Source organism: Rattus norvegicus, chromosome 4 (genome assembly GCF_036323735.1).
Source record: "Rattus norvegicus strain BN/NHsdMcwi chromosome 4, GRCr8, whole genome shotgun sequence".
In the NCBI taxonomy this organism is placed as follows: domain Eukaryota; kingdom Metazoa; phylum Chordata; class Mammalia; order Rodentia; family Muridae; genus Rattus; species Rattus norvegicus.
The window spans coordinates 63,492,655-63,508,771 of record NC_086022.1 but is presented as its reverse complement, the minus strand read 5'-3'; the positions used below and the strand labels follow the sequence as shown (position 1 = coordinate 63,508,771).

The 16,117-nt window shown below is 41.3% G+C and overlaps 1 protein-coding gene across 1 annotated transcript in view; it reads right to left on the bottom strand.

The window, feature by feature from the left end:
- Exoc4 (exocyst complex component 4) overlaps positions 1 to 16,117 on the bottom strand; it is a 776,646-nt gene that overhangs the window by 42,770 nt on the left and 717,759 nt on the right. The window contains 2 exon segments of the mRNA NM_053875.1: positions 11,501 to 11,660; positions 13,750 to 13,928. Coding sequence (NP_446327.1) covers positions 11,501 to 11,660; positions 13,750 to 13,928 — 339 coding nt within the window.

Here is a 16,117-nt window from a genome sequence, read left to right as displayed (position 1 = left end):
TTCAAAAGATGTGAGGTGAGGTCAGTATGTCTCCTAGACTCTCCATGAACTGCCCACATGGCGATCTTCTCAGCATCCGTCAAGCTGCACATACATGCTTAGGAAAATTCCCAACCAGCTAAGAATTTTTAGGGATAGAGTCAAAAAACTTCCCTTGTAAGGCCTTCAGAACAAGAGGTAAAACTCTCCGCTTCTCCTGCACCATGTCTGCCTGGAGGCTGCCATCTTCCTGCCTTGATAATAATGGACTGAACCTCTGACCTGTAAGCCATCCTCAATTAAATGTCATCCTTACAAGAGTTGCCTTGGTCATGGTTTCTCTTCATAGCAGTAAAACCTTAAGACAGTTACATTTATACTACACCCACCCACCCACCCACACACACACACACACACACACACACACACACACACACATATGCAACAGGAATAATTAGCGACAAAAGGTAGCCTGTAGAAATCCACAGAAACAAGTGGGGCAAATAAAACTAGAAAAAGTAAAGGAAAAGAATATATTCACGTTTTAAGAACCTAATTGAAAAATGATGCTATATAAAACAGAGACCCTATATTTTCCAAAATGATAATCTTCTCTTTACATGAGTAAGAAGAGCATGCTGAAGTCCAGTGATCTATGTGTGAAATCTACTATTTTATGAACTGGGAATTTATTTAACCTCTTAAATATTCCCCCTCTATTCACAAGTATGACTGTAACAGCTACACACAATTTTGAAGAACCAATGTGGAGAAAGCATTTACTACAGTGTATCTATCAAGCTCAGCTCTATGTATACTGAGTTTTACCACAGTAGTGCATCTTCATTATCAGACATGGATGATTTACACCGAGTCTATTTTGGAGCTGCCCTTGTTTTAGAGAAAGCAATTTATTCACACAGGACTGACTATAAGGCTAGGTATAAAAATTATTTCTTGTCAATCTATTTGTATTTATTGATGGATGCTGTCTGAAACACATGTAAATTCATGTGTACTAAACATAATTTCAAGTCTAGACCATGTTCATAAATACTTTCAATTTATATGAGCCTATTACAAAGAGAAGAGAAAATAAACAAACTACATAATAAATTACAGACACCCAGAAATAAAACTAAATACAATCTTGGCGACTAGTTACAAGACATTTATGATTATGAGGGGAGGGAGAACATGCTAATAAAAAAACAAGAGTAATAAAATATGGAAAAAAGTGAATACTAAGCACATAAAACATTAATATCAGAATACAGAAAATTAGAAAACTCTGGCTTACAAAGAGAATGATATAGGCAGACACATTAGGAGAGGAGCAAAGCTGTTTTGTTCAACATGGCCATGTGGCTTCCTTTCAGCATCTGGGTTGGGTCTTTCTAGATAGGAAAGGGGGAAATCGATTCAGAGGAATGCAGAAGGTACTTCGTGTGTGTGTGTGTGTGTGTGTGTGTGTGTGTGTGTGTGTGTGTTTTCAGGCTTGGGAAATTTTGCCCTGAATTTTGAGGAAGCTAGTCATATGAACCTGAGGTGAGATAACTTATCCACGTGGCAGGACTCAGACGAGTTTAAACAGGACAACAGAGGCTTGAGTTAGGGGAACAAGCCAAAGGGCCTAGACATTATATTCATATATAAGAAGTCTCAGAGTCGCTCACTCTTCCTTCCGCGCTCTCTCTCTCTCTCTCTCTCTCTCTCTTCCTCTCCTGGCTTCACACACACACACACACACACACACACACACACACACACACACACACACACAAAGAAGTCTCAGAGTCATTATTTTGGGGAACTAGGGTGTGGGTGGGCTTTAGAATAATAGCCTTGGGCCTCAGTCCTCAGGTGTCTCCAACTCCTTTTTGAGACAAATGGAGCTTATTGAGTGAGCGAGGTAGGACTTAGCCTCAGGAACTTCTCTGTGTCTACTTCCCTGGTGCTGGGATTACAGGCGTGGCCTGCCACACTCAGATTTTTATATGGGTTCTGGGGCCTGAACCCAGGCCCTCCTGCTTCAGTCACTTAGTGGTTGAGCGGTCTCCTTGGTCTGTGTTTCTGAGTTTTAAATATATTAATTTCAACACTAAACTTTTATTTATAAAACAAAAGGGGGTCAGTTTCCATCCTCCCATTTTTCAGTAAGAATTATACTAGAATCAATAAGTGATATTTCTTGGGCTTTTTCCATAAACAATGTAACCCAGTCCTTTCCAGGCAGAATAACAGCCTCACACAAAGGCTAACTTAATTTCTTAAGCACGAGGCCAAAGAGACACTGAAGGATGCATAAATAGCACAATCTGATGGGAGATCTTGGACAAGTTATTTCTAATTTTTATTTTTTGGTATCTTCATTGCATAATAGCATCTGCCATCTATGGTATTCTCTGAGCAATGCCAGTTCCCCAAATAAGCTACAATGAAATGATTGCCACTGTCTGCCAGGAATGGTGATGAACCCCAAGTTAACTGTATGTTATCATGACAAAAAGGAAATCTTATTTAACCAAGGCCTTCACATGTGAGGCATGTCTATTAGAACTCAGACATTAATTAGAGACAGGCGTTTTTCTGGGAAGATTATGAGGACTCATTGTTTCATATCCTCTGTGGAGGATATGCAGGCTGGTGAGGCATGCTCACCTGCATTCAAAAAGCTCCAATTAAACCATTAATTAGAGACCAATTAGTTTCTGCAATGTATGAAATCCACTTAAGTATAATAAACTTAGAGAGGCAAAACCAGAAGAAAATGGTTTAAGCAGAAATGGGTAGCAAAGTCAAAAGGAGGTTAAATTCAAGGAAAGTTACATTGTTTAAATAATCCCACAGAAGGTCCTTAAAAAAACACTCTTAGATATCAAATTATACTCATTTTTGTTTTATTACTGAATTTTATTAATAGGTATCTTTTTTTAAAATCAGGCAGTAAAAGCTATAAAACTCATCATTTACCAGTTTTTCCTGGCTGCTAGGAGTCAGGGCTAGCTTTATTATCTCTACGGAGTTAAAGTAACTTCTCAGAACTTTTAGAGGTCATCATCACTAAAACAATGTTTGGCAGAAGCAGTCTGCCTTATGTGACCACAAATCCAAACAGAAACTGGTCAGATGAAAGCCCTTTAAAGGGAAGCTTGCAAAAACGGTTGGACTTGGAAAGGCAGACATGACTGATGGCAGGATAAAGCTGGCTTAAAAGGACCAGTGAAATGGATGCAGAGAATATTTTCTTTCTGGCCAAGCAAAGGAATGAGTGCAAGGGGAAGCAGTCAGTGTTCAGCCCAGTCACTGAAGCAGGAGCAGAGCCCCTCAGATCACAGGTCTGTCCTGACGGCCGTGGGCGTTTCCAGTAGGTGGCAGCATGGCATCGCTAATTCTATAGCAAGCTATAGCAAGCTATGCCCTGGTCACTCCAGATAGGAAAACTTAACCTTCCTGCAAAAAAACCAAAATAATGTCCCTCTGCAACGAGCCCGTAGAAAGTAAATGTACACAAGAGCCCCCATGGGAGGAATTCAACATTCTCAGCTATGTCTGAGGTCATTCCTAGACTTGGCACAGTACAAAGGTCAAGGACAAAGCAAGGGTCCTACTTAGCACATTTACTTTCTAGGCTGGGCTTCTACTTGTACCTCAGGAAGAATCTGGGAGGGGAGCTCACCTGGGATGTGGATGGTTTAAAAAGCTTTCATTCACCCTGAAGGAGGACTTTCTGCCCACTAATGGGGAAGGTAGCATTTCTATTCAGGTGGCAGCAAGGCTGTGCGCTCTCTTGGTGCCCACGTATCCTCCTCCTCCTGTCCTATCCTATGGGCCCTTCCTTTCCTAGGTTGGAAGGCTCCATGCTGATGGTTCCCCAGGTCTGTTTTTGTACTCCCATCCTTTCTGTTAAGCTCCCTGTTGTGTCTTAGACATAGCTGCTTTGAAGTCCCACAGGCATGTTGCATCCTAATTCTGATGTGTGTAAGCCCAGTCTTCCCATTGGGCATCTCCAGGGCCACCCTTAACTCCCTATACACCACACCTCCATCAGTCACTTTACAACTGAGGACATTTACAACTGAGGTCCTACTCAGTTGGGACTACTGCAGTGAACGTTATAAAAAGAGGCCTTGCCTATGGAAGTCACACTCTATTGTGGGTAGACAAGGTGAACAGTCAGATATACAATAGGTGAGTTATATGATAACAGGAGATAAGCTAGGGCAAGGGAAATGATGAGGGGTATGTTTTGAGTTACAGGCAAGACAGTGGCGTCCATAGCTTACCAAAGGGGGATCTCACTTCCCCCAGGGTTCATCTTTCAGGGTCCCTCTCTGTCTGCTTGAATGGCTCTTCCCCCCAACTCTGGATAACTCCACTTAGTATTTAAATTATGCATCACTTCCTTACACACTCTTCCTTGATTGTTCACCTCTCAGGATGGTTAGGAAAGTGTGAAAATGCGTAGGAGAGTTCCCTGACAAAGTTCTCTATTAATGTGGTATAGAACTTGAGCTGCTCATTTTCTATGACAAATCATTTGGGACTTTTAAAGCTTTAAAGCTCAACATAAAAAACCTTACTGCAATGTAATTCGGCTACCATACGATTTCCATATTTGCAGTATAGAGTTCAAGATCATTTAATGTATTCAGAGTTGTACAGCCATCTGCAAAATCTATTTTAGAACATGTTACTCATTCCCAAAAGAAACCCTGAGTCCACATCTTCATTTCCTCACAAGCTCCAAACAACATAGCTGCTACCTCTGAAGAGTCCCTAATTTTTGACATTTCACACAGAGTCATATACACTGTAACCATTCATGGCCAGCTTCTTCAATTTAGCCTCATGCTTAGAAGGTCATCGTTATATTTCATATTGTGGCCACATAATAGCTATTGTGTGGATTCACATTCATCCATCCATCAGTAAATTAGAAATAACACTGCTATAAAATTTTGGTTAAAATTTTTGAGTGCATGTACTTTTGATGTTTCAGGTAGAATCTGAGTCATATATATGATAAAGTCAATTTTTAACTTTTTGAAGAAGGGATAAACTGTTTTTCAAGGCCACTGTACTTTTTATTTTCCCACTAGCACAGATAAGGCTTCTAGTTTCTCTGTATTCTTGTCAATACTTAAAAAATATTTTTATTTTATATACATGGGTATTTGCTGGCACGTATGCCTGCATTGCCCATAGAGGACGGAAGAGGGCATCAGGTCCCTTGCAACTGGAATTACAAATGGTTGTGAGTCACTATGTGGGTGCTGGGAATTGAACCTGGGTCTTTTGGAAGAGCAGTCAGTGCTCTGAACTAAAGAGCCAACTCTTTCACATTGTACTCTTTGGACTGTGCAGGCAGGCTTCTCCCAGTGTGGTTTTGGTTTTCATTTCTCTAATAACCAGTGATGCTGAGCATCTTTTCAAGCTCAACATAAACCGTCCACATGGATCTTCATGGCATAGATGTCTCTGACAACATTTTAATAGATTATTTTTTTAAAAAGTTTTTAGACACGAAAAGTTGAAAAAAGTTCTCTAGTAATTTATATTCATTATTCCTACTAACGTCTTATATTAGTATGGCACATTTATCACAAGTAATGAGCCAACATTGAGATACCATCATTAACCACAACCCAGCTTCATCCAGACTTCCTTCATTTTTGCTGTGTGCTCTATTTCAGGAAAATCTGGATAGAAGAGACATTTAGTTGTTGTGTCTCCTGGCTGACACAGCCAACTTGGTTTATTTGTTTGGTTTGTTTCTAATGGTGTTTATACTATGGAGGAGCACTGGTCAGGTATTTTAAAACTATCCCTGCATAAAAATCTTTCCGATGTCTTTCTTGGGGAAAGACCACAGAGGTAAAGTGCCAATTTCATCACGTGGTATACACTGAGAATGTGTTCATGAATGCTGATGTCGATCGACCTTGATAAACGAGATGCTGCCAATATGGCTTTTTCCATATCATAGTACAGATATTCTGGTTGTATTCCTATTTTCTCTAATCACATCTAAACCTGATACAAATTAAGAGAAACCTGTTTAACTTGAGGCTGGCTCCTGTTTTAGGCAAATTACATAGGAAAGATGGGGGACTATAAATCAAGGTCCAGGCCTCTGATCAAGCAGCCAGTTCTCTGTACTGAGCTAATGTAACCCAGGAGCAGCATTTGACACAGAGGCACCTCCAGGATACCTCTTTCCCTGCGCTACTTAGTGCTGTTTACTCACTTCTCTGCTGGCACTTTTTCAGCACCCTCATTTCCAGCATATCAACAGGGAGGCAGTCAAGGCCCATTTCTCAGACACATCTCTTTTCCTCTGTTTGTTCTCCCAGCCAGATCTCACATCTCAGTCTTTCTTCTGGATTCAAACCCCATGTGTATGCTGATGGTTCCCATGCTCTTCTCTCTAGGCCAGACTCCTACACTCTTTTTTCTCAAGTCCCTCCTCCTGTCTCCATTCATACCCATAAGAGGCATATCAAACATTGTCTTACACTCAACTCTTGGTACCTCCATCCCCAAACTCATTTAACTTTGCCCATGGTCTGATTCAGTACATTAAAAACTCTGCTTTGAATCGCTCAAAAGAAGGTAGTCACCGGTTCTCCCTATCATCTCGACTATTACAATCTAGCCTAAGCTTCTTCTCATTTTCCCCAGTACTGATTGGTCTGGATCACCACGGTTCACTTGCAGAATGACTGTGGCTGTTTTCTAATGGATCCCTCTGTTTATATGCTGGTCTCCTCCCCAGGCCTATGATTCTCAGAGCAGACAGGAGGGTCAGATTGTGACACATTCTCCCTCCACGTGAGCATTTCCTACTTCCTTTTAATGAAAGTCAGTGTCATTACAATGGACTTTGAGCTCTCAGCTCCTTTGAATACCTTCATGATCTTACCTCTGCTTCTTGTTCTAGCCATACTCACCTTTCTGCTTTCATCGTCAAGCATACTCCTCTCTCCCGGCCTTCATCCTGTGAGTCCCTTTGGTCTTTCTGGTATGGTCTTTCCCTAGATATACTGAAGGCTTGTTCCCACTCTTCCTATAGATCCCACCCTCTAAATATGATCATCTCATGAAGGACTCTCATGAGCACTGAAATTAAACCCTGAGCTCTTAATTTTCGTTTTCATGCTTAGTTTTTTTTTTTTAAATCACAGCATATCTGAAAAACGGACATACCTTGCATTTTACCTACTAGTTTGTATTTTGCCTCTCAACAATGCAAGTTCCTCAGAACTGACATTCTCATGTCATCTGACATATTTTACATTTTACCTATCTATTAGTTTGTACTTTGCCTTATAACAGTGCAAGTTCCTCCAGGGTAGGACCAAGAGAGAGGACACACTTGCAGAAAAGTGTTCACTGAATAAAGAAATAATAAGGAAATGTTCTGTTCTCCTTTGTAGAACTGATCTCCTTAACACTTCTTGTGCTTCAGCTTTCATTTCCTTATGTTTGAAAGGTTTAAAGAAATACAAAATGGGGATGTCTGCGTGTGTGGGGAAGGGGGCCGATGAGCCATAACTGTTAATGAGGAAAGCAGGAAGCAAGGCAGTATGGGCAAGATGAACAAAAGAACTGACAAAAGGACCGAGCAGCTACGGCTTTAAAACCAGTTGGATTCTAGTGAGTTCTAGGGCAGCCTACTTTGCATCCCAAGTTTGAGGCCAATGGCGCATAGTGAGACCCTATAAGCAACAACAACAACAGCAACAACAGCAACAAAAACCTCCAATCACCCACCACCCAAAAGCAAAGCAACCAAACATACAAAAAACAAGGACAACAAGAACAAAAAAACTCCAGTAAAACTTAAATCCAAAGCCAAACAAATATTCTATCCCCTGCAAAAGGAAGGCATGAGAAAGAGAAGAGGGACTGGGAAAAACCACTCTGGGATATTGTTTTTGAATAAGGGCCTCACGTCATCTACAGAGACTGGCAGACAATCCTGTCACGCAGCTCACTACCTTCTGCTGTGCTCTGTCCTCACACCACATGGAACCCACGGTGGGCTCGGTGACTTACTCCTGTAAATGAACACGGCAGCTCAAGTTTAGAGGAGCTGTGATAGGCGGAACCACAGACACACACACTTAGAGACCCACTCTCCGGTTAATCTGCTATGGGTTTCTTGGGCAGAGGATCTTTTTGATTCTGAAAATTAAATGGTGGGATAAAGAGTCAAAAATGACAGAAAACTTTAAGTGATCATCACCATGGAGGACAGAGCTCTCAGTGATCCTGGTAATGTTGGGCTGTCTTGATTCTCAGCTTACCTAATCTACCCCAGTAGATATTAAAGTACAGTATATATAAAGAGACAGACAGAATCTCCTGTCGGGCAGGCGAATCAACAGGAAGGAAGCAGAATCACTTCACATCCCTTAATTCTTTAGTACAGAAAGGTGCTATATTTTTGACCCACCAGGAATGCAGTGGCAGTGAAAAAACCTACAATCACAGTACAACTTCTTGTTAAGTCAGTTTTCTGACACATGGCGACTGGTGATTAATTACTTGTTAGAAGATAACATTTCTATAGAGAGTCACTGGAAATACAGATGCGGTTGTCCATGCTTGATTAGACACTGTGTGAGGAATGCCGAGGCACACTGCTGCAGTCTGTTAGCTCTGGCTCTTTTGGTGTTTATTTCACACTGCTTCAAATTTGGAAGAATCGATGGAGACCACTTCAGAAAACTAACTCCTACCTCAAAGAGAAGAGGAAGATAAGGCTATCTTGTCTTATCAAATGCATCCACATGAGAACAACAGCAAATGAGACTGGCAGCCAACGTTACAACTTTGGGTATCTTCTGCTTTGCTACATTGAGAGACTCTCTTGCTTCTTATGAGTGGATAGAAAACTGATTATATTTGTTGACTAAAACTTTCAGAGCAGATCGCCTAACTGGTCATTTTGCAAACTCTTCGTCAGCTTTGGTTTGGCACTCTCTCACCACATCTAGTGATCATGTACTTTGTTCTAAGCACTGAGGAAACAGCGAGAAGCTGTAAAGGAGAGATGGTGTCTGGAGCACAGAATCCGCCCATGCTATATGTACACACCAGCCTGCATAATCCATTCTAGAATAGGGCTAGCATTAGACACACCCTCATTGGTGGTCACACTCACCTTTCGCCCACTCCTTGGATATAATTCAGAAACCCAACTGTGAAAGGCATGAGTGCATTGCCATTCAATTATGTCCTGCAGAAACCCTTCACTGGAACATCGCCCACTGATGCCAATCTCAGTGCTACCCCGCCAGAGCTTCATGATGCAGACACTGTTTTTTCAGAATGTGTTTGGGCCCCATACTGTCTGCCAAGAACTGTGTTAATTTACTTATTTCAGCTAAATAAAAAAAATCATTTAAAAAAGGATGATTGAATTTAGGAATTATAGTCCTCAGAGAATTAGTAATGGCTCTTTGTATCCCTCGGGCCTCCATGTTCTTAACTTCCCCTTGTCAATGTTATTATGGATAGACTAATTCAATAATGAGATCATTTCCCATAAGAGCGGCCAAATAAATGCAGCATCCAGTCACACCTGGTTTCCCTAATCTGAACAAGGAAAGCTTTCCACCAAATTTATCATAAAACATGGAATTTAATGAACACACACACACACACACACACACACACACACACACACACACCACTTTACTGCAAACAGTAAAAAAACATGTAGGGGAAGAAAGAGTGGCAGAGAAGCAAGTGGGTAGTGATCCTGTAGACTAGAAAAGTTAAGAAGGAACACATGAGGCCACTTTCCAAGCAAAGACCCCAGCACAAGTGTCCTTATCATAGTCACAGTCAGATCATACTGTGTCATTCGCTTAAATACTCAAAAACTATTTCAACTTTCCCCAAATTTCTAGAGAAATCTAAAAGTCAAATGTAAAGAAACAGACGTAATAAGAAGGAGCATTCTGGACTACTAAAAACAAGTGTTTTTCTAGTTAAAAGGGCATTTGGAAATGAAGTTTAAGGTCCAGTTCTAACTTAAGTAACAGAGCACGGGGGAAGGGTGGGAGGACTACATACTGCCACCACAGTCTACAGAACACTTTGAACTGTCCGTAAAGCGCCAATGGTTTGATTATTTATTATACAGTCTGGAAACCAAACAGCGTAAAGCAAAATTAACCCTACCACTTGAAAAAGAGCCTTAAAGGAAGCAGTAAGAATCGAGATGAACAACCGTGAAAAGAAAAGGGGCAGTGACGCTGCTGCCAGTGGGAAGAAAATTGGACAGGTTTCAACTGGGTCAATGCAGAAACAGTGTCCAAACAGGCACGTGTAAAGGGAAGCCCAGCACTTGCTTACCAGAGAGAAACAAATGTAAACAACTAACATCCAAAGTGATTAGAAAATAAATTTCTGTTAATTTATACCATGAATTTGTGCACTTATTGAAAGTGAAATTTTCTAGAAGTATTAATGAGTATTTGAAAAAATCATGTTTTCAAAGATTATTACTGTATGGCAGAGTGCAGTGAATGTATTTTAAGATACATTAACATAGCTTCAATTTTGTAAAAGGAGAGATCATATGCATATGTATGCTTGAAAATCAAATACATGCAGCATATGTACAAAGCCAGAAGGTAGACCACGTAGCACTCAGTCTCTAGGCTAAAGCATTATCTACTACCTTATGTATCTTGTGAAATGTTGCAGATATTATTCTTTTACTCAGAGGAAAATCACCAATGCTTTATAGCATGAGGAACTTAAGTTTGAGGCCAGTGAGAGCTCAGCAGGTAAAGATAATCGTCAGCAAGACTGGTGACCTGATTCACTCCCAGGATCTATGTGGTGGAAGGAGAGAACCTTAAGTTGTCCTATGACCTATCTCTACACACTCTACAGCACGCCCTCCCTCACCTTGCTCCTTCCTACCCCTGCCACAAAATACAGAAAACAAAACAGAAGGAAACACAGCTCAGGTTAGACAGTGGGAAAACTACCCTCTCGAGGGATTAAACTTTGAATAGTGTTTTATAGCATTGTTATTTTTGTCACTTAAGAATGCAGTCTCTGTTTCTTCTTTCTTCCCTTTTTTTCATGTATGTGTCCCGGGAACGCATGTGAGTGTGCTTGTTTGCACATGTGTGTGCTCACATGCAGAGGCTGAGGCTGAGGTCAACCTTCCACCGTCTGTCTCCTACCTCACTCACAGAAGCAGGCCTCCTAGTGAAGCCCAGGCCCGTGGAGTCTTAGTCTCTTCCTCCCAAGGCTGGTATCACGGGGGGTCACCAAACCCACCTGCATGGCATCTACACGGATGCTGAGAGTTTGAGCTCTGGTCCTCTTGCTTGCACCACAAGTACTTTAACCAAACTATTTCTCCAGCCATCTTTCTCTCTTTTTAAAGATAATCTTTCTTGCCTTTTTTTTTTTTATTTTTCAAAGATAAGCTCATTACAGGCCATAAGCTTTGGGATAAAGAGTCTAGCTCAGTATTCCTTCATACCTTGCAAAGTCCAAGTCTGCCTCCCGTGACATGGTGATGTTGGTCAAATTCTGCTGAAGAACAAAAATGTTTCTACACATTTTCTTGATGCCAGACTCACTGATGCGCCGGAAGTACTGAGCCCCATTAATGAGGATACAGGAGATGAGGTGTCCCAGACCTGAGGGGTCAGCACAGGGTAGTGAGGAGAGAAGAAAAAAGATATTAATGGCATCTGGCTTAAACTAATACAAAGGACAACTCTTTCATGCTCTACAGGTTTAAATGACTCAAGAAATCATACATCCCATTTACAATAGCTAATCTTACAATAACTTCAGAATACTCCACAGATTTAGAAGGTGCGAATGAAAAGTTCTAATACAGTCAGTCAAATTTGGTATATTCACAGCCCAGTCACACTCACCTAAAGCTACCGTCCACAGGGCTTCAAGAACAAGCCAGGATGGTACAAGCTATCAACATGCAAAGGAAATCCTACTGTATGTGTAGATATTTGGAGAAAAGAACACATGCACACACACAGTGATCTGTTCTCTTATACACATGAAACACAGGAGGGCACACATTTTGCTCTAAACATGATTGGAAGCCTACATATGTAAAATTAGTGAGGCCTTATGAATAATAATGCTAATGTTTAGCTTTCCCTGTATTAGCCACCTTCCAATAACTTGCCAAAATAACAAACAGAAAGGGAAGAGGAGGGACACTTGTTATATGTTCTCCAGGCCTTTTAGGAAACACAGAGTTGTTCCTTTGGCCACACGCATGCAAATCTACAAGAAGAGTGATACTGTAGATACTAAGGGAATGGACACTGAAAGGAATGCCCCAGAAGTGTTTCCATGGCAATGCCTACATGTCTACAATGTCACCCGGTATGTCACGTGCATTACTGCAAACAAGGAAGTTAAGGGCAGGATTCTTGCTAAGAGAATTAATGTGTGGATTGAGCCCATCAAGTGCTCTAAGAGCAGAGACAGCTTCTTGAACAGGCAAAGAGAAATGATCAGAAGAAAAAGGACAGCAAAGAGAAGGCACTTGGGTTCAACTAAAGCACGGATCTGCTCCACCCAGGGAAGCCTACTTAGTGGTGATTAATGGAAAGGAGTCTGTGCTGCTGTGGGCCATTCCATTTACATTATGGCCTAATGTCCACAAAGAGATAAAGGACTTAGACTGTAAAAAAAAAAAAAACAAAAACCAACAACAACAAAAAACACAAAACCAATAATGCTAATATTTAAACTTCAACATTGCTAAGTAAAAAAAAAACTTAATTGATAAATATGGGCTACTGGCAACAATGCTAATAGATCTCAGCATTGACAATAGGGTGGATGTGTAATAGACAGAAACACGAGTATTTAGGAAAAATAAACTGTGAGTTCACTGTTGATATCCCAGAGATCTTTAGGATTGAGGTCTAGTGGAGAGCACTGTGAGACACTGGTCTCTTTATTCACACTCTGGCCACAGGGTCAGCGGCTCTGCCATTAGTGAGCTCCTGGTCTCTGCCATCTGGACTCCTTACCTCTCACACCTCACCTAAAAGCAGTGGAGACTCTTGATGATGAACAGTAAAATAAACCTGTCTCTTCGTAGTTTGGTTATTTTAGGTACTGGATTATAGAGAAAAGGTTTGTGGTAAAATTCAGCATGAAGAACTATTTGACTGGCACCACATTTTTTAAAAAAATTTGAAGCAAATTTCTCTAGGGAATACTGCCTCCCACAGCACTGCTGATGGAGGCGGCACTGCTGATAGAGGGCACTGAAGCAGCTGCCCTCAGTTACTGCGGAGCAAGGCGTCTGATCACTTCAGCGAGCAATGCATTCTGTGAGAGAAACCTCCCTACCAAGGACTAGGCACCAGACAAAGGTTCTTCCAAGTTCCTTGCTCCCTGTCTGTGAAGGTATGAGCCTTTTCTTTTTCTCTCCTTCCTTTTAGTCTTTAAACAAGCTCCTCTCAAGCTAATTTGTGGCCTACTCTGCACATGTTCCCAAACCTCTGTGGCATACATGTCAAGGCAGGTAGAGGATAGATAGCAGCATTTTCTTAGATAAAAATCTCCCTATCAGCCACAAGCGAATGGCAGTCAGAAGCTAGGTGCAGCAGTTCTAATCTAAGCACGCTAGCAAGTGACTTTCTCTAACAAGTATTAGTAAACATTTTAACACAGACATTGTGAACACCTCTACCCTTCTCCCCTCCTAGGCTCCTGGACACAGTGGTAAGCTCTGACCTTCGAAGATGTACTGGAACTTGTGTTGCTGGAGGCTGGCGCTCATGGCCTCTTCCATGGCACTGATGTCTTTGTTGAGCTTGACCACTAAAGGGTCATAATCCATGCTTTCCACATTGGCCACAATGGCATAGTTCCCCTCCTTTGCCAGAGGGATGAGATAGTGGAAACAATGAACTCTGAAAGAGAAAGGAATGGGTGGAGCAATTAATATAAAATTTCCCCATGAAGTCCTGGATCTGCCTGGGAAAGAGCACCAAAATATTTGAAGCAGTCATGGTCTTTTTAGCTATGTTTCCCGCTGGTCTTTTCTTGACCAAAGTGCCATCTTAGTTATACAGTTGAGTGATCTGAAGCAAGCAAGCGTCTATGAGGTTTGCACATTTAATGCATATACTCTTGGTAAGAAATAGACAACTTCTGAAATTCCTTTCAATGCCAAGATTGTGTGTACAGTTAGGAGTGAGATGGGGCAGCTTTTAAAAGATGTTGTTATGAAGACATTGAGAGACTGAGTTTCCATCCTTGATGCTCTGTCACCATAGGAGACCACTGGTTTTGTTTCCCAGTTTTGATACTTATTAACTGATTGACTTTAGGCAAGACAGTGGAATCTTTCTACGCCTCAGTTTCCCATGAAATGGACATAATCACAACTGCGGCCTCTAAGGGCCCATGTAAAGTAAAGCATATAAATTGGAGTCTGATGTGAAGAAAGCACACAGTAAGACTTGACAAGTGTCACTAGTGAATGAGTCACTATTGAACATGTATAAATTTGCTAGCAACTATGCTAGTATCTGGAACTGTAAGACAGTTTGCAGCATTAAAGACTCCATAACTTAATGGGGCAGAATGACAATATAAATGCCTAAAAAATGGTCTGAAGAGAAGGCTCAGTGGCTAAGAGTAGTTGTGGCTCCTATAAAGGTCCTGGGCACCTACATGATGACAGTTTACAGCACCTACATGGTGGCTCACAACCATCCATAAGTACAGTTCTTCATCTTAAACTTGTCTGGATTTGGAATCGCCTAGGAGATACACCTCTAGGTACAACTTTGAGGTTATTTTCAGAGACGTTTAGTGAGAAGAAAAGAATATATTTGGTACCATTTCATGTATAGGTGTTCCAGGCTGAATAAAAAGGGAAAAGGAAGGAAGCCACTGGGTACCAGTAGTCATCCCTCTCACAGTGTTTCGTGGCTGCAGATGCAGTGTGATTAGCCACCTCACGCTCTTGCCACCGTGCCTTCCTGTCCTGACAGGATGTACCCCTTCAAACTGTGAGCTGAAAGAATCAAATTTCCCCTTTAAGTTGCTCCTAGCTTTATGTAAATATACATTTTCATTTCTCTTGACTAATTACTTAGAAGTAGGCTTTGCTGAGTCAGAGGCTAAGGGTACCTCTAGTTTTGGAAGAAACACGCCATGTGTTAGTGAGCTTTATTATGTTGTTCTCCTGCTCACAACATTCTGGTTGGTCTGTATCTTAGCCAGCACTGTGTGCCAGTTAAGAAGTATTTGTTTTTAGTCATGGAGATGCAGTATAGTATCTCACAGTGGTTTCCCCCAAATTTTTCTAAATAGTAACAGTGTTTGGCTTTTTCATGCTGTGAACTGGAACCTGTTTTGGCTCCCCTGACCAGCCAGCAAGATTCGAGGATTAACCTTTCTTTACCCCTTTGCCCCAAAGCTGGGATTCGGTACTCAGAGCCATATCTGACATTTTATGTTACACGGGTTCGAGGGATTCAAACTCAGGTTGCCATGCTTGTACAAGTGTTCTTACCACAGAGCACTCTGTCCAGTCTCAAGCAATATCCTTAGAATTTTCCATATGAGGAAATATAAATATAAATGACTATAGTTAAATTTCACTGATTTCAGATTATCCTCACAGCTGTTAATTAATAAGTAATGTCACCAACAAAAAGCCCAATCTGACATTCCTGAGTTAATTGGCCAAGAGAATAGTTTTGATCAAGATGCAACCAAAGGCTCTGGTCACAGCCCCTCTACAGTGTGATGTTCCTGATGTAATTAATGAGAAATGACCCACCTGGGAGTAGGCATCTTGATTAGAGCAATTAATTGCTACCTTGCAGAAATTAAAATGAAGTAGCATTGGTTGAAATACAAGCATCTATGCTCAAGTATCTTTAAACCAGGCTTAAAGTTGCGGTAGCCTGGCCACACTCGATAGGAAGTACATGCTAAAGGGCGTGAAGGTGAACATGGGCCAATGGCTCTGAGTAGAAGTGAGAGGCCTGTTTTGCTCCATGCAGATCACTCGAGAGAGGTGTGACATGAGCTTAGGGACATGGGCTGTAGAGTGTCATCCTAAGCTTTAGAGGCCGCCTAAGTC